Raw genomic sequence first — 24,007 nt, forward strand, 5'->3', positions numbered from 1 at the left:
AAAAAAAAACGTTTACTTCTTCTTAATATATGAATTGGTTCTTTTTATGTACTCAATGAGTACTGCTCAAGCCTCGATTTCATGTATTACTTTACATTAAAGCCGTCAAATGACTGCTGCTAGCGACGTCTCACTGCGACAACGTTAACTACAGTATACACCGTGCACTTCTTCTTCTTCTTCTTCTTCTTAACTTATGCCACTTTTTTCTGTTGTGAGTATGAAGCTTACGTTGTCGCAGTGAGATGTCGCTTCAGCACCATATGGAAAAAGAAATCAAGACACGGTACTGCTCATAACTTGTACAAGTTAGATCTTGAAACGTGTAAAAACCAATTGGTAGGTGATGTAAATGAATGAACAAAAAGAGATAAAAAAGATGCACATGAAATTTATACAATTTCTGCCAATTCTTACTTTGCTTTCTATGTAGCTTCTTGGTGTTGCTATTTGAGGCAACGCAAAAGTGCTCTTTTGTGGTGGAGTAAACCCGATAGATGAAACATCTGTTTCATTATACTCATCCAGTGCCATTATAGTCATACCAGTCCATCGCGAATTTTGGCCACAAGTTCTATTTAGAAATGATTCAAATTCATCACGTCCCATACGTTTATAAAGTGATGCCAGTTGACTTGCAGTTCGGATGCCAACACTCTCTAAACGTCCACCTCGTACTTGACCAATGCCCGGTAGATCATATACCGATTTATTTTCCATCGAATTGGATACGAATGTTTCGTGCTTGGCTGTTCTATACATTTTATTAAGTTTTGAACGTTTGGTCGGGATGATTTTAAAACACAATTTTTCTACACTAAATCGTTCAAATAGTTATCGAAATGTCATGGGATTATTGAATGTTTTCTTTCTTTTTAACATTATGATTTCACAGTTTTTCACAAGTAACTCCCAATTATCAAATGCAATTTCAAAAACACCTTATTGATTCTACACGGAATTATCAAAATAAACGCTACTTTATTTCAACAACCAAACTTGAATGCATTTCAACTCGGCTTACGAGTAATCATCAGCATCACGACTAAACGAAAATCGCATTTCAGCCAAAACCACCTCGCGGCAATCGTCCAAACATCGAACGACACAAACACACACAAATGCACATAAAAATTCATCGGTCAAACGAACGCAAACAACACTGAATCGATATTACCGTTATCTAGATTCACTGTGTTCTCGTTCTTCAAAATGTGCACACACTCATATCCCATGGGTCATAGGCATCAAGTCGTCTTTCGTCACTCACACTTTGTATCAATTCGACATTGTCGATAGTCACATTTAAATGTTCATTGAATACCGCATGATTGGCAAATGCCGACTGTCTTACGTATTTGTGTCCAATGTACCTCAGATGTTCTTTGAACCGCTTTTTTACTGAGCGTTTCGTTTGATCAATGTAAACAGCTCCACATTCACTACATGTAATACGATATATGCCCGATTTTTCTAAATTGTTTTTTCTGTCTTTTGTACTGCCAAGCAAATCACATAATTAGTTATTGTTTTTGTAAACTAACGTCATATCAAATTCGTTGAATACGTTTTCTAATTGATTTGTGGCACGTACGACACTGCCACTCTCTTTTTCTCCGGTTTTTCTGCACATGGTGATAAAGTCGTTGCATTCATTTTTTTCGCTTTGTTAGCATGTTTCTTTATTATTTTATCAACCATTGAAATTGAGAAACCGTTTTGAGTGGCAACCGATTTCATATAATCGTCGTACTCTTCTTTGTAATGTTCGATAGAAAGAGGAAACGAACATAAATGATGAGCCATTGAATGAAAAGAGGCTGTTTTGTATTGAAACGGGCAATGAGAATCACTCGTAATAACACGCATTGTACTCGTTGGCTTGTGATACACTGAACATTCTAGCGAGTGATCTGTTTTTCTATGCACTTGAATATCCAAAAAAGGCAGTTTAATGTCAATTTCAGTTTCACAAGTGAATTTAATTGTCGGGAATTGAGAATTTAAATTGTTCAAATTTCGTCCAATTTTTCGCGTTCGAACACTGCAAAAATATCACCAACGTATCGATGCCACACTCTAGGCAGAAGGCCCCTTTCTTCTAACTGATTTTCCAACGCAGCCATGAAACATTCACTAATCAAAGGAAACAATGGGTTACCCATATTTGTTCCTTTTTCCCAATTAATAAATGAGATTTAAACAACTTCGCATTGAACGATGAACTTGAGTTACGAAAAATTATTATTCATTAATTTTTATTTCTTTATCTAATCAATAATGTTTACAATGTCAACTCAGTTGAAAGAGAGATAAGTTAAAAAAGGTACCCAACTTTTTTATGTATTGATGATAGCTTTCAATCAGGAAAATATGATGAAACTTATGATTCCCCCGAATAAATGAACGAAAGAAAAATAAAAAAAATAAAGTTTTCCCAGATCCCAATCATTTTGACGACTTTTTGACATCGCATTTTGCTACAAACCAAAGTATTGTGGATGTTTGAAGGCACTTGATACCCGGTTGGCCATACGAAATGTGAACAAATACATTTTCAAATTATCAATGCTTATTATTTGAAATGATTATCGCACCTAATATGATCTCATTCAACTTCCCATAAGTTACCAATAATGCATTGCCATATTTGACATATATTTCGCATATATGCAGTATAGTGATATATTCACCGCCTCTTACATGAAAATTTCGGTTCGAAATGAATTCTATTCATTCTTATGAATGTTAAATATCATCGTTATCATCACGTATCAATATCGAACATTATTCCTTGAAGCCCTTGAAATTATCTTGGATCACAAGTGGACCGTCCCCTATTATTCTCCTAGTTGCAGTGTTAACACGCCAGACGTACTGTTGGAACAGAGTAAATTTATGCAGGTAATGAAGACTTAAAAACACTTTTGATTTACACTCCATCTAATCGATTCAAACACATATTTCCAATACTTACTTCATTCTTGAAAATCAAGAGTTTTCCACGAAACATTAGCGCATAATCGAAACTGGTGTTGCAAATGTCCGGCCAGTCATACTGAGGTGGGCGCAAAGTAGTCTTTTTAATGAAAGGTGTGTTCGTTTCAAAATGATATAATTTCCGTGCGCGTTGTATATCGTCTTCAGTGAGTGTTCCATTCAGAAATATTGCATATTACGTAAGTGAATTTGGGTCCTTTGAATGGATTAAACCAAGTACATGTGAGATCTCTTCGAGACATTTCAATTCGTTACACTTTTATTGATTTATTTCAGTATTTGAAATTATTAGAATCTGGATTCGATATTATATGTTCGATACTATAGGATAAATACCTCATGTATCACTGCTAGTTTTAAACTCGTATCACCTGAGTGGAACATAAAAATGGATTTATTTCAATAAGTTTGATTCGAATGAAATTTGGTTTTGGAATTAGATAAAAATACCTTCATCCTTGTAAGGATACAACGTCCAGTTTACATATGGATTAAGAAACATATCGCCACCTTGTCTAGTGCCTAGGAATAGTGTATGCCCCAGTACTATATCCGTATGGATGAACATTTCCCTAAAAAAACACAATCTCTATTTAATCTGAAGAAACTATGACGAATCGGTTCAAAGAACTTGATTTAAAGTGAATTTTCTTACTCAACGAATTTTATTTCGATTTCGACTTTTTCGTTTTTTTTCATTTCATAAAACGTCAAACAGGTATCCATTGACCATTCATTGAACGCGTCCCTCAATATCTTCTTTACGTTATCAGCTTCATTTTCCAAATTTGCCAATTTCAATGTATCTTCTTCAAGCCTGGAATTACAAATACACATTGTCATTGAAATTGTATTCTGCCTCTGCTCAAGAGATATTTTTTCTTTGCTAGGAATTTATAAATTTGATTACGGCCAATTCAATTTACCTCCAAGAAATATTTGTTGTTGGCCATACAAAATCTCCGTCCTTGACTTTATGCTGTGGAACATTGTTTGAGTTTAAAAAGCCAGTTTGACTTGATCGATCATGGGCCTGGGAAGGAATTTATTTTATAAGAACAAGTTACAAATTAATTCTTAATTTGCATTTTTTAAATCAAGCTTGAAACACCAGAGGCGTTGAATTAGATAATTAGTTTGGTTTAACTGTGGAAAACAAGAAGTTTGGGAAAGAATCTAGAAAAAAATTTATAATTACTTACGTTGTTGTCATATGATTCCGTTGGTTGTGAAATTGTCTTTGCTGTGCCATTCTGAATCCAGATCAAAAGATGACACGAAATCAGTAAACATTTATAATTTGAAATCAATGAAAATAACATTTGTAACGACATTTTGTTTCTTCTCTTTTTGACTAGAATATTATTGATTTGCTGCATTAAAACTGAAGAAACTTATTAAAATCTATTCATGCAACTAAAATGTATACATTTAGTAGTTACTATAGTAACTACATCTATGAAGTATCACATTTGAAAGTGAAAGTGACCCAAAATGCAGTATTTTTATATTTGAACTTTTTTGGTGTTATTCCCCGCTAGCGACCCAGCTGTTTTCATTCCATCCAAATATGGACATTATTAGCTTTAAAAAACCGGTCCATTCTATGACGTAAATCAGTCGAATATCTGGTGGAATTTAGCCAAATTCGCCGAACGAAATGTATCGTGAATTTTTTTTTTCATTTGGTTGAGTAATTAATTAAGTAAATTACTCATGAACATTTTTAATGTGATTAATCAAATCACTTTTAATTTTTTTTTTGGGTTTTAATGAACTTTGTTCCAAAATTTTGATATTGTTATTCGAATGATTTTTTAAAAATGGCATTGCAAAAAAACGATATTTATCAGAGACTTCTTCATATTGAAAATAAATCAAACGTTCATTTTAAAAATCATTGAAAAAAAATTGCTCAACTTTCGAATGCCTAAGAACCGCCTAAAAAATTGTTCGTTTATTTTATTTTCGGCTGTGTGACCAACATGAATAATAACAAAATTTGATATCAAAAATTCCGCTTTCGTGACCCAGGCCAATTCATTTAATGTTATTCGTTATGAATGATATTCAGTTGTTGTAATCTATCTGTTTTCTCTGTAACCTTAAGCCTCGTTCACATAGCAGAGATGAATGTATCGTGGAGACTATTTCAAATTGTCTAAACTGTCAACTGTCGTCTGAAGTGTTAACTGCGCCATCTGCACTGTGAACGAACATTGATGCAGCTGTCCTTTTTCGCGCGTCATTGACATGTAAACATAAACTTTGAACAACACAGTGTGTTGAGTCCTTTCGTGAAAATTCGATTTTTCATTACTCAAATTAATGGATGTTTGGAAGTGGGCTGAATTGGTATTAAGTTTAATTTTCGATAGGACATAACGAAATCCCAATAAATGTGACCGTTCCTGCGAAAATAGTGAAAATAAAAAAAAAACTGCGCAAATAGGACTAAAAGGTGAATTGCCTATATAGTACAATATGTTCGCAATTTATGTGTTGCAAAAAAATGTTCATTATTTTTCCCTCAATTTCGTTCAAAAACATGTCGTTGTCGTCGAATAAGTATTTTCAAATGAAACATAAGTTGAATCTAGTTAGAAAAAACCATGAATTTAATTCCATTGTTTTGGAATATTTCCAGGATTTGATAATGGGAAACTTTTTGAGCCAATTGTTTCGACTGTTTGTGATTGGTCCGAACCAAAGGGAATCTCTGCCACTGGAAGTGACCGAACCAGCGTTGGATGTTACTGAAAATAAGAATGAGGACGTAGTTGTTGATCCAGAATGCATATTCAAATTGGACGTAGACTGTTTTGAGGAGCTGTTTGAATGGTTGTCAATGGAAGATTTACGGGCATTGCGTCGCACATGTACACGGTTCAAAAAAGTCATCGATTATTACATTGAATCGAATTACCCTAATGGATTTGGAATGCTCTATTTTGACGATTATTTGCAACATTTCGAACTATTCAGTGCAGACTTTTGTAAATTGTTCAAAGAAATCGAAATCAGCGACCATCAACTCACTGAAGATGTGATTGGGCGCATCAAAAATGTGCATCTCAACCGAGTCACAATCCTCTCAAATGACATTGGCATTAAATATTTGGATGCATTTCTGCAACATTGCACCAACTTAAAAACGCTCAACATCATTTTCCATGAAGTGCTTGCTGAAAGTGAAATGGGAAAGCAGTGGCTCCATCGTCACTATCCACAATTGGAGCATTTGATAATGTGTGACTATCGCGACTATATTCGACGAGCGAAAAATATTCCCGAACTTCAAATATTTTTCGATCTAAATCCAAGTGTTAAGGTTTTTTCAACTACAGCATCTATTCTGCAAAGCAATTTAACCTGGATGGTGACATCGAACTTAAAATTTGATCGTTTAATCATATTGGACGTTGATTGCTTTGAATTTGACATGGACCAACTGTGTGAACTTTTGGAGGAAATTTTTGCACACGGATTTTACACGCAATTACATTTTTACGCTATCAATGTTTACCGACAACCGCAAATCGATCGAATCGCTACGTTAACAGCGCTGGAGAAATTGCACTTGCAATTTCATGGTGAAGACGTAAATTATTCGATTCCACCCAATCATTCGGACAGCCTGAAAGAATTGAGCGTTTGTTGGGCCGTATATCTGAGCAATTTGGATCCACTCGATAAAAATCTCTATCCGAAAAATATCGAACGTTTTTGCTTCGAATCAGTCAGTTCAGATTCAATTCTACGATTCATTCGACATGCAACCAAAGTAAAACAAATTAAAATTGATGTTATCGAAGATGAAAATCGATTTTTAGACACAATCACCAATTTATCAGCACTTAACCAAGAACGAAAACAATTGATTGATGCCAAAAAAATTACAATTTACATTCGTGAAAAATTATTTTTAGCCATCAAATTGGCAACGACAAACACCGACTTCGAATTCATTGAAATCCAACGATTAGAAACAATCGATTGGGAAAATGCGTTTTATAAACGAGTCTTTTGAAGAAATATTTCTTCAATGTGCATATGCACCTCAGTGTTTAACTCGTTTTTCCCCGTGTGTTCGAAAAATCGAACATTATATATGGAAAGTGGAAAGCCCAGTAGGAAATTGGTTGAAGCAACTCTCACAAGCGAGTCACTATATTTAATGAGAAAAACTCAGTTTTGCTATATATTCTACTCTTCATAAACGATATTGCAAAGTCAAAAGCTATTGAAATGCCAATGAAATTAAATTAAAAGCCTTTTTTGTGTTCAAACAATAATTTATTTTGCGAATTATGCTTTAAAGTTTAAACTGTGTCGTGTGCGTTCCTTAGACTAAATTTAAATGCTTCTACCTATCGATTTTTGAGATAAGTAATAAAAATAACGTTCATTTTGTGAATAAATAGAATAAATTGTGTGCATCAATTTAATGGAAAAGTGTTTTTCCCCTTATTATTATTTATAATTTAAGGAGAACGATTCAATGGCATTGTTTACTTATTCATCTAATTACTAAGTCCTTGTAACACTTTGTTGGCTATGTTTGATGGCATCACTCTTAGTTCAAATTAAGATTTTTCAATATTTCAAATGTTGTAATAATTTAATATTGAAACCTAAAATTGTTTTTGTAAACATTTGAATAAATCTAAAATAAATTTCGCACAAAATAAAGAGAAAAAAAAACTCATTTAGCCTTTCTTAAGCTTTGTGACACATTCACAATGTGAATGAGCATTAAGCACCACTGTCAAGTAGAATTTGACACATGACAGACTACAAAAACTCTCCGTAAGTTGTATTGTCAAACAGATCGCATCATGTTTTTACAACAGTCAGTTTTCTTTGTTATTCGGTTTTTCTAAAGGTACGTATCAATTGTTGTGTTCTGTTCAATTTTTATTTCATGTTTTAATTACATTTTGAACGCATTTCATATATAAATCACTAAAAAATAGTTCCAGCTGGAGTAGTTTAATTCATTGCACAAATTAAATCGACTAATTTGGCTTATATAATCAAAGCGATTGCTCTCATCACAACACAATCTAGGCACGTAAATTATTTTTTGTGTCAACATATTGTGAAATTTATACTTTTTTCCAACTTCCATTTTATTTAAAAAACTTTTTTCTCAATTTAGGAGAAAATTTGATTTCGACTTATGCAGCTAATCACTTATTGAACCAAATAAAGTGGACGAAGACTAAATAAGGCATTACCGGCGAATTTTTTTTGGTCAACAAACGAGTAGCTCGGTCAACATTTGTTTAGTAGTCAATTGAATGCCATCAAAATGAGTGAAAATAAAACTGAAGGAAATGCAACGAAACCAGAGACAAGCTCGATGGAGAATCCAAATACCATTGCTGTTGTATCAAACGCGTCGGGTATAAATAAATTGGATGTCGATTGCTTAGAAGAATTGTTTGAATGGCTCTCGCTAAGAGACTTGCGGGCACTTCGTCAGACATGTAAGCGAATGAAGCAAGTGGTCAATTACCACATTCCATTGAATTACCCATTGAGATTCGGCCGTTTTGAATTTGTTGACGACACATTCGAAGATCTATGCCGTTTCGACGCAAGTTTTACAAAACTATACAAGAGCATTAAATTCGGTTACAATCCATTAACAAATTATATAATCGACGGTCTCAAACACATTCTAAGCAATGTTGAGAGAGTTGTTATTTCCGATGTACAGCTCAACGGCACACTCTATGATAATTTCTTGACATTCTGTAGCAATTTGAAAATTCTGTGCATCATGGATTTTTCCACAATGGGAATAGACAGTGATTGGCTGTTGCAACAATATCCAACGCTTGAACAACTCATCATTAGTGATGCGGAGCCATTCGAAGAAAATGACAAGTTGCAGACATTTTTGGAACGAAACCGAAATATAAAAACACTTTCCATTTCATCGAACATTCTTGACACAATTCCAGACGCATGGATCATTGAGTCGGGCGTGAAATTGGATAAATTAGAAATTGAAATGTTACATCTTCCAGAAAATGGAATGGATCAATTCTGCAATCGGCTGAATATGCTGCACGAGAATGGTTTCTACAAACGACTACATTTTTTCGTTTATTGTTTCTGTGAAGGGCAACAAATGTTTGAAATTGCTAATTTACGTGTCCTTGACGTGTTATTCGTTGAATACTTGATCAGTGCTACCATTTTGCCACCATTTAACCACCTCAAGGCATTTTATTTGGACAGTGATATTGATGTCGATAACATGGACAGCTTGGTGGATAACCTTCCAAATATTGAAATAATTCATTTTAAATTCGCTGATTTCGAGAATATTCTACCATTCTTTCGTCGATCGACCAAATTGAAGGAAATCAAAATTAATTCACCGACGGATGGACGGTTTTTAAGCGATGGGATCATCGATTTGGTGGCACTGAACAAAGAACGTAAACTATGTTCTGGAGCTACAAAACTTACCATCTATGTCAAGGAACAGGTTTATTTGAGCACAAAATTCGCAAAAATGCGGACAAAGCTCAGTTTGATCGAAATAAAACGAGCCGAATCACATATTTTTGAACATGAATATTGAACTGGACTGAAATATATATTTTTTTATAAATTCAAGAAAGATTACAACACAATGTACAAAAATTTAATGTTTTTTCTGACAAATATTGAATTTAGATGAATTTTATAAGATTTAAGGCAAAATATGTTTCAATGATTTTTTTTTCATTATATAACTAAAAATATCTTTTCAAAAAATGTATGATTTTTTTTCATGTCAACTTATAAAGAGAAGAATAGTATTTTTTATATGATTCCGTTGACAAAAATGAATGTATTTTTGATATTTTATAATGACTAGTTAAGTTTATATTGAAAAAAATTCTGGGGTGTGTGTGATATCCCAAACTAAACGTTATCTTTTTCTTCCGAAGAAAAGAGAAGGAATTCTGTTATTGTCCACATAAACGTGATTGGACATTTTCAATTGTTAGAATCATTTATTCGTTCAATCAAACAGATTTATCTCTTAGAAATTCTCAACTAAGACCACCCATAAAAATACAATACTTTAAATTTTTTAAAGATGAAACGGATGTTATCATCGGACCACATTTAATAAACTTTGAATAAAATCAAACTTGGCAAAAATAATTGGCGTTCAATTCAATATGTGTATACAGTACTAGGATAGATTAGCTGCATTTGAAGCGTGGAAAAAATGATCAAATCAGTTGTTCATTTGATCAGACCCAAGAAAACAGGATCTTTCGCGTGAAAATTGATTTTCATTCAGCACCACACAATTTCACACATCTTCATTTATCTTCTCCATTCTTTGTTCTTCGTGTCAAAACTGTTTAAGTTCGAAATACAAGCAAGTTTATAGTTAACCAAATACAATCTATTTTTCAAATATCAGCAGCGCCGTACCGTGAAAAAATTCCATATGGAGCTCAGCCTCAAACGCTTCGTCCATACAAGCTATACGGCGCTGGATATCAGTCTATTTAATTTTATTCAGGATAGAAAATAGAGGATTTATTAAATGAATTTATAAATAAACACTTTAAATTATCGCAATAACAAAGGAAATCGCCGTATAAATCTGATTGTTTGTCCGAATTTGGAACCATGCTTTGGAAATTTCAACCATTTCAGCATTGCACAACATATGTTCCAGATCATCAATAGCAATTGAACATTTCGTTGAACAATTGAACTCAAATTGTTTATCTATTTTGCAAACATTTTTTCAGAGTTGAGTTGGAAACTTAGAACTTCCCAAATCCTCGTGGATAATTCGCTTGCATGTTTTACGAAGTATCCGTAAATCCTTCAACGACAACCATTCGAATAATCCTTCAAAGCAATCAACGTCCAATTTGAAAATGCGCGCATCAGGCTGATCAATTGATGAATCAGCAACAGGCATTTGGTTTGGCGTTTCATCAACCATCTTCTGTTTTTTGGATGCCGTTCCAGACATGTTCCACGTTTTTCTTTCAAAGTATTTGCCACTCGTATACAAACGTTATCCCCCTCGTTCTGTGTGGCGCACAATGAACTTTGTGGACGGTATTATTATTGATAATTTATAGATGTAGTGAATCAGGTTATAATCGATAGTGACTCAACCTATACAATTGAGAAATAAGTGCAACTAATTACATAAATCGGTAATGTCACTCAACTAGGAATCGAAATCATTTTATTTATATCCCAAGTACACATGAATAAGAAATCAAATAAGTGAATAAAAACAAATGTGAACTTGAATCGAGGGGCGAATCACTCTAAAGTAATTTGTAATAGAGAAAGTAATCGAGAAAGTAATTTACGTGTAAAAATCTCGATTAGTTTTCAAAAGTAATCGAGATTCTTACACGTAAATTACTTTCTCTATTACAAATTACTTTAGAGTGATTTGCCCCTCGACTTGAATCGTATAAAAATGTTTTTTTTTTAAACATTCTTTTATCTTGAAAACACCAAGCGTATAAATTCGACGAAATTGCGCGTTAACATTGCCAATGCTACAAGAACTAAAATTAGTGCACGAATAAATGCGTAAAATGGAATTCCAAACAATTGAAACCGTTAACGGCATGATAATTATCAAGACGAGATATAAATGGTTTGACAAGGGGTTTATTTGTCGTCGCAATGTCTTCTTATCGCAAAACTAATTATGAATTAGATCAATTGATTCCTTTCAGTTGTTTCTATGAATTGTAAAAATAGCCAGGATCAGGAACCATCAAAATTGTGTCCGAAAAGAAATGTGCGTTCTTCGCGTTTAGCCTCTCGTGGACATATTGACATAGAAATTCTTGAATCATCTCATTTCATGATTCATACATGATAATAACCTTACATAATTTTCGTAACGGGAATTTTATATTGAGGACTCATTCGAAGTGAGTATATGAAATTATGGTTATCATTTGAACAAAGAGAAAATATCCAAATGTAGCATAAACGTCAGAAAGGAATAAAGAATAAGTCATACTACCATTTTATAGGCATTTTCTTTGAAAGAGAATAAATTTCTTGATATGTTTGATTCAATTTTTTTCAATTTGGTTTTTACGCCCTTGCCACTTCTCAGAGAGTTTAGTAATAAAAAGCCACAGCTTTCGTGTTGATCGTATTGTTTTGTGCTCTGCAATTGTGTGTTCTTAAATTCTTCAACTCTATTAGCATTCATTTGGGACTGATAAACAAGTTTAGCTATCATTTTTGTAACAATCGTAAACAATATTGAGAGAATACGTATAATGTCATCACAAAAGAGCAATCTTTCGTCGAATAGTTTACATATTTTACTGAGCGCATGTGTTTTTCTAGTGTGGATAAAAGACTCCACAACTAAATCATTGCCTACTTCAATAGAGTCGCATGATGTACGTTTATTACGGATATTTGCTCATCACTTTTTGTCAACTTTTCTTGTTTTCTCGATTTTTTTACTTTTTATGTTGATAGTTTCATTTGTTAATCCTTTCGACGCACATATTACGAATTTTTATGTGCATGCCTCGTATTTATTAATAAATAAGTAATCACTGTTTTCTTTGAATAGATAAGCAATGATTCAGTTCGTTTGGTAGTCGTGGATCACCAGCAATTGGAAACATTTAATCTCTGGAACTCAACTAAGTTCCTGACCTCGGACAACACAAAAAAACGGTATCGGTCCCGGCGAAATATAAATTCAAAAGGCTGGAACAAAGAAAACATCACTTGGGGGTTTGGAAATTACTCATTTTTATGATTTCATAAACATTGTGTATTTATAGTTTGTATGAACTTCACATTAAATTTTCAAATGTATTTCAGCTTTGACGAACGAACACTACAATCAGCCATTCATTTGAATAGATCAGATGCTAATGTTGTGATTCGGAGTTTGATTGCTGCTTTCAGTGTTTGGTCAAGTGGAACTTGCCTAAATTTTTATAGAGTAAATTATAACGATGCTGATATGAAAATTTCATTTGAAAGGTAAATGTATCCTTCCAACTGTGTGAGGATAAACGCTCGAATTCATTTTTCAAAGCTCCTCATTGCATTTCGTCCAAAATCATGGGGCACCAAATACACATATATAGAGAAGAAAATTAGCTTGTGCCACAAATTAATACAAACTAAATGCCGTTTTTGGTTGAATATTTAGAGGTAAGCATGGTGATTGTAGACATTTCAATGATGCTACTACCTTAGCACACGCACATCACCCGGGAGAAAAAATTGGAGGTGATATACATTTCAATGCAGATGTGAAATGGAAATTAAACCTGTGTGATAATAGTGAAGGTAATATAGGAAATATTATAATCATAATTCAACGAACTTATCAATGAATACAAACACTGAACAGATGTTGAAAGAAACCTTTATATCCTTTTTCGAATCACAGGTGCTTTTTTACAATATATTGCAGTGCATGAGGTATGATTCGATCGTTTTAGGCAACCAAATCTCTTGTTTTTATTTCATATTCTTTTTGATACAGAACTTGTGATGTGTTCTTTAATAGATTGGGCACGCATTGGGCTTAACACATTCCAAAAACCAAAATGCAATTATGTTTGAAATTTACAATGAGTCTCCGAAATTTGATCAGCTGAACGGCGACGATATCAGGATGATTGAAGAAATATATGGGCGCTGCAACCGGAGGGGTCCTGCACCTCAAAGGTCCTCTGTTACTGTATGTAGTACAACAGTAACAAAATCACCGACGATATCAAATGGAAATAGCAACGAATCGCCTTCACAGCCAAAGAATATGCCAAACATTTGTAATACAAACTTTGATGCCATTACATGGTTTCGTGGGGAGCTATGGCTATTCAAAAATCAAGTGAGTTTCAAATCGATTCCCTCTATAAGTAGGTTTCTATAAATTCTTTTTTACATGTATCGTTTAAGTATTCTTGGCAAATAGACAAGTATCGTCGCGTAAAAGGCCCAATAGAAATTAGTCAATTATTCAATGAATTACCAGTCTTAGACTCAACACACATCAATGCAGCTTTTGAAATTTTTGAAAATGAATCCAGTGGAATAATCTTTTTCATAGGTAAATTTCATTGATTTATCAATGCAATTGAGACAAATCTATTACTGAATTAATGGTTTATCGTAAATATTCCAAAGGAAAATCATGGTATCACTTCGCTTCAAGTAATGTAGCTCAATTGAATCGTAGATACACACTGAGTGATGTAGGTCTACCAACTTCTTTAGAGAGAATCGATGCAGTGCTGAGAATTGATAGCCCAAATGTAAAGGCAATATACTTTTTCAGTGGAATGGACTTTTGGGAGTAAGTGAAAATATATTTAAAAGAATAGAATAACTGCAAACAAATCAATGCGGAAAATAATTTTTTTTTCTCAATATTTGATTTAGATTCGATGAGAATACGCGCAAAGTCAAAATGATTCAGCCGCAGAATATTAATACACATTGGCAGGGAATTTCACGTGTAAATGAAGCATTCCAAGACAAAAATCGTAAGTCGGACGTTTCTTTTACGAATAGAAATTTTTCCCAGGAACCAGAACTGGTTTTCAAAGCATATTTTATCAGGGCTTAAGAATCGCACTGAGTGGACCCTGTGAGTAGCGCAATGCATAACAATGTCGTGTGCGCTACACGCACACGAACAAACGACGAAAAGTTCACAAATGTTCAAATAAAAATTAGTTTACCACTGTCCGTTCAATGTGCGCTCAAATACTCACAGCAGACACGCAGAACAGAAAAAACATGTTCGTGCCTGTATTTCGGCTATGTTGAACCTACTTCTACTTCTTCTTATTCTTATTTTTCCGGCCGAACGAAGATCCGCACAAAGCAAAGGAGAAGTAAGTGAGCGGTATGCGCAGTTGCGCACACAACTCAGTTTGCATGAGAAAAGCATCGCACACGAGCACTGTGGCTCTCATTTAAATGAGTTGTTCTGTGAACTAAATGTGCGATTCTCAAGCCCTGTATTTTATTGATCATTCTGTTGTGAATAACAAGTGCTATTCATCTATGCTTTTCTTTTAAATATGAAATCTCTTTTTTCAATTTAACAGGAATGATATATTTTTTGAAAGAAAATATGTTCATTGAATTTGATAGTGCGGGGAAGCGTACGACGAAGAAAAAGCCAATTTCGATCAGACGATGGGCTGACGGATGTCCCAAAGAGTCAATACCAAACTCGAATAAAGTTGAAGAAACTACAAAAGACAACCAAAGAAAAATACCAAATGATGTTGCAAATACGCAAGATGAACGAAAAAATCAACAAGAGCAACAGGACAAAAACACCACAACAACTATCCCGAATAATAGTTCTTTGGAAATCGCAACAAACAACAAAATTCTTCTATTGCATTTGATCACTTTAACTCTATTGAATCTATGCCATAACGTATTGTAGATTAAATAGAACCGACTGAGCAAAGCGGACACATAACTGTAATAGATAAAAAAATCAATAAACTTTAAAATTTACTGTAGTCATTGTGTACTTATTTTGGATTTAAATTCATCTGCGTACAGTGGAACGCACTTTTGATTGCGAGTAATTAAAATAGCAAATAAAAAAACTTCTTTCGAAGTATTTGTCATCGAATAAAAAATAAAAAGAATTACAGTCATGGACAGGATTGTTTATACGCCTATAAATTTTAGGTTTTCTTTTTTTCTATAAATGTTTTTTCTCAAATGTCATATATCAATAGAAAGTTCAATAAAAATTAATAGCATCGACAGTTTTGGACATCAAAATTGGCCTGCCTATGGGCGGCCTACGTCCCTAAGTAAAAATGGCCCAAAATTCGAGCTTTTCTCCCAGCCATTCGATTTAAAAGTTTAAATGCCAAGTGTTCAGTCTTTAGAAGCATCTACTCTTGTTTTATGTTGTAAATGAAATCGAATACGGCATTCGTAGGGATATGATGCATTGAATTGATTGAAGAGTCACATTTTAAACATGCCAATACTCAATTTTTACATAGCAAATTTTTTTACATATTTTTTTTCTCGTACAGAGTCTACGTCGTACGCTTCCCCGCACTGTCAAATTCAATGAACACATTTTCTTTCAAAAAATATATCATTCCTGTTAAATTGAAAAAAGGTATTTCATATTTAAAAGAAAAGCATAGAGCAATAGCACTTGTTATTCAATTATACGGTGCAGAGCCTGTTTTTTCGGGATCTTCTACTAGATTCGGGATGTTCTAAATCCAAATGTGCTGCTCTAATTTGAAAATCGGGATGTAACTTTTTTCATACGTGAGAACTATAATCTGACGTTCAAACACTGTATTCAATGTCAAAGTATAAAAATCAACACTCTTTTGTGGATATTTATGTTGTTGAAAGTCGATACATTTGTTTGCTTTCTTCATATTTAATTTCGATCAGGTTTTCTTTGAATTCAATAATGAATCGATTCCAAGTATTCAACCTTTTTATTGCTTTCTTATTTTATGTCTATTGGCCGAGGTTCAGTGTATATCGCGAATCGTTGATACCGCATTGAAATTGATAAATTGCAAACTCGTCATGCTCAATCCACATGTTTTTGTTTATCTAAAATATAACTGCAGCATCGGAGTTGTTTATTCGAAAGTGCTACTTCTGCAGAATAAATTGTTTCGACTGTGCAATGACCAATTAAAAAAAAAACAATTGTCTTGCTGAATTTCATTTGGATCACCAAATAAACGCAGACATGCTTACATTCAAACTTTGAAAAATTGGAGCACCAATTGCATATTATTTTTAGTTGCGGTCATTCGTTCATTAAAATCATTTGAATGCATTTCTATTGGTGAGACGTAAAAGAACGCAAGTTTGTCCAACTTTGTAGCCTTAAAGAGAAGTATGTTTGATGGCAACTAAAAATTATTAAAAGAGTGTATGTATTTTGAATGGTAGCGTTTATTAAATTTATTCCGACCGCCGTGAACAGGAATTCATAAACCTTAACACGCTCGGACATCTAATGTATTTGTTGTTGTACACTCAAACGGCGCGCGGTTATGAATGAAGTGGACAGGAGATGCGTGTTTCATCGAGCGCGCATGCGCACTCTGAGAGTACTGTGCGCCTGTTACTCCACTCGATTCATTCACTGCGACGGCACGACTGGTGTGTGACAATAAATAAATTGGTCGTTCGCTTGTCCGACCGTGTTAAGGTTTATGAATTCCTGTTCACGGCGGTCGGAATAAATTTTTTTATTTACATTATTTTAGCCAACATACTTTCTTTTTTGGCAATATAAATGTATGAGAACATGCTTCTCTTTATTATTAACTGAATAGATAGAACAGCATGCATTTTTTTTGCAAAATTTACTTGACCATAAACATGCATTCTTTTTTCGCTAACGCTACCATTCAATTTACATACATTCTTTTAACCATTTTTAGTTGCCATCAAACATACTTCTCTTTTACTCAGACAAAATCGATCGAAAACATACTTTCTTTTTCAAATATTTAAAACTGAAAAAAAACATACGTTCTTTTACGTCTCACGAATAGATTTGTGCTCATTATTTTGCTCTTCGAAACTACGTGAGAATTATTGACAAAAATGTCTGATAATAAACGAAATGAGAAGTCAATATATTTAATTTTAATACGGTTTCAAGTTGAAGTCAATGTGCTTCATTCTCATACATCGCTCTAGGCTACAATCGATAGATGGTTCGTGAAAAAAAATAAGCCGAACGATTCGGAAAATACTTCAAACGACCAGTCTCATGATTCAAATCAAATTGATGGATTGGCAAATGCCGCTGTTGCGCTTACTCAAAGTCAATCCGATACAAATCCCAATCAAAATGTATCTGCAGCTGCGCAGTAAACATTGTATTTTAACTTTCCCTTCCCATTACAAAAAAATATCATTTGTTTATTTTTCAAATCGGGATGTTCTAAAAATTTGAAAAAACAGGCTCTGATACGGTGTATCACGCACCTATCATACGACCTCAAAATAACGCTGGATTCGCGTTTTTCGGAGTTCAAAAATCGTAAAAAGGGGTTTTTACACACGACATGTGGAAAAGTCACATAATTTGTTTTACCTTGTCTCTGTATAAAAGCTAATAAAGCCAAACCAAAAATAACGAATTTCTCTCTCATTTTTTTTATTTATTTGAACATTTCATGATAAAACTAACAATAAAATATAAAAAAGCATTCATCACTGTTAACATTAAATCAAATATGTGTAACATTTCGCTGCATCTTAATTTGAAAGTTCGACGTACTCCACAATCCCTATCTTTATATGTGAAAATGCCGTGATTGGACTTTGGTTTTTCAATGTGGTGTCTGATATACGTTTCGTTTTGTTACTATTCATCCAGTTCATTTGAGGCTGTTTGAGAATTACTTTTGAACGAAATTGATAGGACAAAGCATAGAACAATTGCCTATTTTGGTATCCAATTGGCAACTTTTTTCATTTTCGAAAAGACTGTAAATAACATTTTTGTTCCATATTGGATGAAAACTGCACAGTGGCCGAATTCAGAAATATTCCGCCCTGAGAGAAAAGTGAATATTCCTTGTTGCTTGTATTCTTGCCATAGCAGCGCTTCAAATTGTTCAAACTGAAAGAACAAAAAGCACCATTTTGACAACATACTTCTTCAGTGTGATAACTTTTTTCCGTTGGATGGTACCATTTACCAATATTTATGATATACTGTATATATGTGCGCTTGCGTCGTTTCTGTTGAATAGAATTTGTTCCTCTAATTTACGGCGTTTTTGGTTCTAGATGCCACCCGCCTTTCGATTCACATTTAGATTGGTTTGGCGAATATCAAATGATTTATTATTAAATCTTAAGTTCTTATAGATGGCAGGAAAAAACAGATACCATTTACCTAAAATAGTTTTTTTTACTTGAAAATTTATCCGTTTTCATTTTTGCATCTCGTTTCACAGTGTAGATTAATTGTACTTTTGTCTTCAAGTATAAATTATTTGCTGTCCAAAGTAGCGTTTCGTTTCATTTATAGAAAACAAATCTTATTCAAACCTGTGGCTTTGCCTTCCGGATTACTCAATTTCGTCGTCATTGTTCAACACTTGAACTTGAACTAATTTGTCGATTTGACGGAAAAATCAACTCTTCTACTCGTTAAATGGTTTTTATTAGCTCAATTTTCAAAAGAACAATTCAAAATAAGAAAAGAGGTAGAAATCCGTGCCGTAAATCTATTCTCACCGAACAAAATCTCTCTGCAACTAATCAAAATGCGACTGATATCTATAATGAGTTCCGTTAACATGTGTAATTTTGATGAAGTACTTTGTATTTTCTCAAATGTTTCTCATTTATTAGCTGTGATAAGATATCGATTTTATAGTGGCCCATTGAAGTGTCTCGAACCTTTGCACGATTTAATGTCGCAACTTTTTCATAATGACTCTTTTGATATTGACTGATCGTTTTTTATTTTCGAAAAATTCATCAAAACAAAATAAGGTTTTTGATATCAGCGATGGAATGTACTTTTTTCTGAAAAAAGAGACTTTTCTAATCGACGTAAAACAATAGGAAGAGAGATGTGCGACGCTTGATAGAGACAGCAATAAAACAACAATTCAAATCAACATTTATCAATATAAATCTACATTTAAAAGTTTCAAAGTGGTGGGGGCTAGAGATATTGAGCTTTCTAAAAACTCCTTCGTAAGAACTGTGCTTAGGTATAAGAGAATAATTATTTTTAGTTTCAACATCATTACTTCGTGATTTTCTACAAAGTAGACTGAAACTGGATACTGGAGATTTTGCATTAACGTTTCCGACTGTAAACATGACATCAATCCACGATTTGTTTTCCAAAGAAATATTTTTAAAAAATCGTGAGTTTGCACTGTCAACACTTGTGTGGTTTTTCATATGATTTTGAAGTCATCGAATATTGTCACCCGTTCACACATTCGATGAACTTGCTACACTAAGTGTTAGTATAGTTCATTGTTGACGTTTTCCAATCCACCATACGTATTTATATGTGTGTGTACACTGTACATCGAAGTGTCAAAGTTGTCAAGAATTCAACCAAGTTCGTCGTTCTTTTTTCCGCCCGCGTTTGTAAAGGCAAAACATTGGGCTTAAAGACGTCCATCGACAAATTCGTTATTAATTTGAGCAAATTACTTTTCACTTTTTGACATTTTAAAATTTTTTAAGGACAAAATCCATCTGATTAGAATTGTGTCATTTATTGATATTTCGATCAATTTTTACACAACAACAACAACCAAAAATAGACTTCAAATCGAAGGATATGACGTATAAAATAAAAATTGTGGCAAAAAAACTTCCAAAAACGCAAAAATACATTTATTCAACCATATGTCTGGCTTTAATCTTAATTTTCGTGTGTAAATTATTCTAATTTAATGAAACTTGATATGAAAGGGTAACATTATTTCAAATTATAATTAAATAAATGATTCCGCACGCAAATGTGTCCTCACAAAGTATTAATTTTTTCGTGTAGCCTATTATCGCGGATAAAATTGATTAAAAACTAAATTACTCTATTAAGCTCGTTACAAAAATTTCTAATAATTGATAAAAAAACAGTTCTCTACTACAAAATTTTATCGATCCTAACGTGCATCCCCTTTACTTTGACTTTGACTTTTAAAATTCCGTGCAACAATTGCAAAAATGAGCATATCAATTAGCATTAAAACTGCGAAAAGAACGAATTCATTGCCCTGTGTAAAACGATCTGCTGTAATTTTCGATACAAAAATGAAGCAAATTTCGCCAAAAGCCACCAGTAAATGCCAGTATGCAACGACAACTGATTTCATATTTGCACTTGCTTCCTCGTATGAAAATGACAACCCGGTTACGGCGAATAAAATTTCGCCTATCGTAAGAATAACAAATTGTGGAATTTGCCATAGAATGCTTATGGATTTTTCCGACGATGATTCAATCGAAAATTCAATAATTGCTGACAGAAAGAAAGAGATTGCAAGTAAAATGCCGCCAATTGTCATTTTTTGAAGTGGTCGTCGAATGCCAATTTTGTTGAGCATTGGATAAATTACGGTTTCGAAAACAGGCACCAATGTAAGCACCAGCAAAGGATTCACCATCAGCATTTGATCAGGTTTAATGACATAAAATCCAATGTCACCATTCATTTTTGCCCCTTGGAATATCCAACGCGATCCCTTTTGATTGTACACCGTCCAAAAGATTGGCAACGGCAAATAGAGCAGCAAAATATTCGTCACAGCTCTTATATCGTTAACTAACTGAGCTCCATACTTTTCAGTCGAATAGTCAAGCAAATTTTCACGTGGGCTCAATTTTCCTTCGCGCCTCTTCGTGGCGATTGCATGCTGGATAAAAGAGAAAAGAAGAGAAATTATGAAAGTTCGCTCCAAAGAACATGAATTTTATGCTCTTTCACATTTACCGAAATACATTTGAAGATTTTAATGATCATATTTTCCGATGAGGTTTCAACGTAGGTATAGGATGATTTTCCAATGAGAAACAATACTGAAATTAACAAAAAAATTTGCAAAATTTTGATTTTAAATCGAATTTGACTGAAAAATTTACCAATCGATATGATCATCAAGATGGCAGGCACTCCAAATGCAAGTGAATAGCAATCATTTTCGCCGAAACAATGGACGTCTGCTCGTAAGATTGGTGTGATTGTAGTTGAGGTAAGCGTGCCGACGCTCATCGAAAAGTAAAATACGGAAAAGTATGTGGCTATTTGAGCGGCTTGTTCAGGCAATTTGAATTGATCAGCTCCAAAAGCCGATACACATGGCTTGATCCCACCACTACCAATAGCAATCAGGACTAATCCAATGAACACAGCGATTTTCGGTGAAATAAAGTCAATGACTGGAATGGCACTCAGCGACAGGATCACACTTCCGATCGAATAAAAGAACGACAAATACAAAATTGTATGGAATTTTCCCAGCCAAACATCCGATACAATACCGCCGAAGAAGCATGCAAAATACACCATCATCGTAAATGCATGAAACAACATGGTAGCATCCGTTTCCGTGTAACCCATTTTGTAGTTTAGATAAAAGGCCAAAATTGCTGCGAAGAAGTAGAAGATAGAGCAGTTCGGAAAAATTGAACAATTGCACTAGATCAGAGATTAATTTGAATTTTTCAATGAACTTACCTCTCATTCCATAGAAATTAAACCGTTCGCACACTTCATTTCCAACTATGAGAAATATTCGTTTTGGATACGGCAGTTTTTGCAGTCCACCATTATCGAGATTTGCAACGGGTTTTGTGACGGTTTCTGAATCATTTGTACCTTAAGTGAAAGAAATTAAAGTGAATGGCATCAACATATGTTTTTGTATTCGAATATTTGAATTTACACGATGAGAAGTGTCTTTGCCATTGATGGCTTGTCCGGCGTCCAAAAATTTAAAGGTGTCTTAAACGTAATTAAAAAATTTCCAGCCGAAATTTTTGGATAAGTTGAGCTCAGCTCAAAAATAAAACTCAAAGAAAAAAACTCTTCAATATGTGTTCGAATAAAAACTGAAAAACGAAGCCAGTGTGGGGGGAAAGCAATCTCAATGAATCATTCTGTCGCTCATTGAGTGAATTCGTAGTTTATGAATGAAAATAAAACTCTGCGTGTGATTCGATTCTCAAGCCTACTTTTAGGCTGCACATTTTTTAAATAGTAAATGAATTCCAATTACAAACATCGGAACACAATTTTAACCGAATTTTTTCATCAAAAAATTGCACAAGTCATCTAATTATGAAAACGTTGCATAAATGCAAAGTGTAGCAAAATACTTCAAAAATTAGTTCGATATGAATGAAATTAACATTCGAATTCAACACATCACAAACAGGTTTGCCATTGACGTTGACGTTTTATGTTCCACATGATAACTGTGACACACTGAAGCATTCACTGATTTATTGCTAGTAGGTTTTTTGGCCCTTTGATCAGTACGTATATTGATGGCCATTAGAATGTGTAGTTTAATAACACTTTTCATTGTTGTTGTTTTCTTCGTAAATGTCTTATCAATATTATGGTTTTAGAACATCAATAAATAGCACTATTTTTATATCTCGTTCATTAATTAAAATCTTACCATTAATTGTTTGTTTGTCCAAATTTTCCATAGCTAATTTTTTATTTGTCTCCATAATAGAATGTCTTCAATACATTTTCGAATTTCACAATAAATTCTTCACTTTTTCTTCCTCGATAATTCTTAAAACTTAGTAAGTTTATGACACCTCTTCTGCTTAAAACAGTAGCAACACGTTCGACGAATTCAAAGTCAACGTGCTTTGAAGATTTATCAAAATATTTTTTTAACTCAAAATTCCGATTGATTTTCCTTCAATACCATCTCGGCTGGCATTTTGTAAACGACTGTTCACTTCGCATTTGCGGAGCCATGAACAAAGCTGCTCTCACACAAAAAAATTTTGCCGACGCAGTGCATATATGGCCCATTGAAATGTCACGTGTGTATAGTAATCGTATAGCTTCGTTTCGTATCTTTATGACAAACTAATGTTTATATCGTATATAAACACTATCATATGGTATCAAATAAAAATCAAAATGATCTAATTTGAGCTGAATAAAATGAGATACAATGTGGTGTCATTTACGCTCACTTAGTACTTTATATTACAAAAACAACATACAGTGGAACCTCGGAAATTAGAAGGTGTTTGTACTTCGGGTACTTCTAATTTCTGAATTCTTCTAATTTCGGAGGCAAATTGTTTTGCATTAATTTTGCAGTTAAATGAACAAGATGACACTACAGTAACACCAGAACGAAATTCCCAAATAAAAATATAACTTTGAAACATACTTTTAACAAGATTCCAATATTTTTGATACTCTGCCTTAATAATTCTTTTCAATAATATTCCA

General features: G+C 33.6%; 4 protein-coding genes across 6 annotated transcripts; 3 read left to right on the forward strand and 1 right to left on the reverse strand.

Annotated features, from left to right (window-relative positions):
• The first annotated feature begins 5,196 nt into the window (after positions 1-5,196).
• On the forward strand, positions 5,197-7,448 carry LOC129571411 (uncharacterized). Its single transcript, XM_055451211.1, has 2 exons — positions 5,197-5,461; positions 5,648-7,448. Exon 2 carries the CDS (start codon positions 5,657-5,659, stop codon positions 7,028-7,030), a length of 1,374 nt encoding a protein of 457 aa, XP_055307186.1. The 5' UTR covers positions 5,197-5,461; positions 5,648-5,656; the 3' UTR covers positions 7,031-7,448.
• A 316-nt stretch (positions 7,449-7,764) lies between these two features.
• On the forward strand, positions 7,765-10,170 carry LOC129571412 (uncharacterized). Of its 3 annotated transcripts, none has more exons than XM_055451214.1 (3): positions 7,765-7,885; positions 7,977-8,070; positions 8,162-10,170. In XM_055451214.1, the coding sequence occupies exon 3, from the start codon at positions 8,315-8,317 to the stop codon at positions 9,599-9,601; it is 1,287 nt and encodes a 428-aa protein (XP_055307189.1). In that variant the 5' UTR covers positions 7,765-7,885; positions 7,977-8,070; positions 8,162-8,314; the 3' UTR covers positions 9,602-10,170. The 3 variants fall into 3 exon arrangements, with proteins under 3 accessions (XP_055307189.1, XP_055307190.1, XP_055307188.1); XM_055451215.1 differs by having other exon boundaries at positions 7,829-7,885; positions 7,977-8,074; XM_055451213.1 differs by lacking the exon at positions 7,765-7,885 and having other exon boundaries at positions 7,898-8,074.
• A 3,699-nt stretch (positions 10,171-13,869) lies between these two features.
• Positions 13,870-15,784, forward strand: LOC129571413 (72 kDa type IV collagenase-like). Its single transcript, XM_055451216.1, has 5 exons — positions 13,870-13,888; positions 13,973-14,107; positions 14,185-14,353; positions 14,440-14,543; positions 15,114-15,784. Exons 1-5 carry the CDS (start codon positions 13,870-13,872, stop codon positions 15,461-15,463), a joined length of 777 nt encoding a protein of 258 aa, XP_055307191.1. The 3' UTR covers positions 15,464-15,784.
• Positions 15,785-18,333: 2,549 nt separating this feature from the next.
• On the reverse strand, positions 18,334-23,606 carry LOC129571410 (peptide transporter family 1-like). The gene is made up of 5 exons (XM_055451210.1): positions 23,205-23,606; positions 22,256-22,396; positions 21,661-22,167; positions 21,512-21,597; positions 18,334-21,434 (listed from the first exon to the last, which is right to left on the reverse strand). The coding sequence occupies exons 1-5, from the start codon at positions 23,257-23,259 to the stop codon at positions 20,685-20,687; spliced, it is 1,539 nt and encodes a 512-aa protein (XP_055307185.1). The 5' UTR covers positions 23,260-23,606; the 3' UTR covers positions 18,334-20,684.
• Between the last annotated feature and the right edge of the window lie 401 nt (positions 23,607-24,007).

This window comes from Sitodiplosis mosellana, unplaced genomic scaffold (genome assembly GCF_009176505.1).
Source record: "Sitodiplosis mosellana isolate CC-2019 unplaced genomic scaffold, AAFC_SMos_1.0 Smas_scaffold_2378, whole genome shotgun sequence".
Taxonomy (NCBI): Eukaryota; Metazoa; Arthropoda; class Insecta; order Diptera; family Cecidomyiidae; genus Sitodiplosis; species Sitodiplosis mosellana.

What these genes read in the sequence shown, in the direction of transcription:
- LOC129571412 (XM_055451214.1), top strand. Translation starts at nt 8,315, where the DNA reads ATGAGTGAAAATAAAACTGAAGGAAATGCAACGAAACCAGAGACAAGC.
- LOC129571411 (XM_055451211.1), top strand. Translation starts at nt 5,657, where the DNA reads ATGGGAAACTTTTTGAGCCAATTGTTTCGACTGTTTGTGATTGGTCCG.
- LOC129571413 (XM_055451216.1), top strand. An exon ending in TGGAATAATCTTTTTCATAG is followed by an intron (nt 14,108 to 14,184) that starts GTAAATTTCATT and finishes AATATTCCAAAG; the next exon opens with GAAAATCATGGTATCACTTC. An exon ending in AGTGGAATGGACTTTTGGGA is followed by an intron (nt 14,354 to 14,439) that starts GTAAGTGAAAAT and finishes TATTTGATTTAG; the next exon opens with ATTCGATGAGAATACGCGCA.
- LOC129571410 (XM_055451210.1), bottom strand. Translation starts at nt 23,259, where the DNA reads ATGGAGACAAATAAAAAATTAGCTATGGAAAATTTGGACAAACAAACA. An exon ending in GGACAAACAAACAATTAATG is followed by an intron (nt 22,397 to 23,204) that starts GTAAGATTTTAA and finishes CTTTCACTTAAG; the next exon opens with GTACAAATGATTCAGAAACC. An exon ending in TAATTTCTATGGAATGAGAG is followed by an intron (nt 22,168 to 22,255) that starts GTAAGTTCATTG and finishes ACTTCTTCGCAG; the next exon opens with CAATTTTGGCCTTTTATCTA.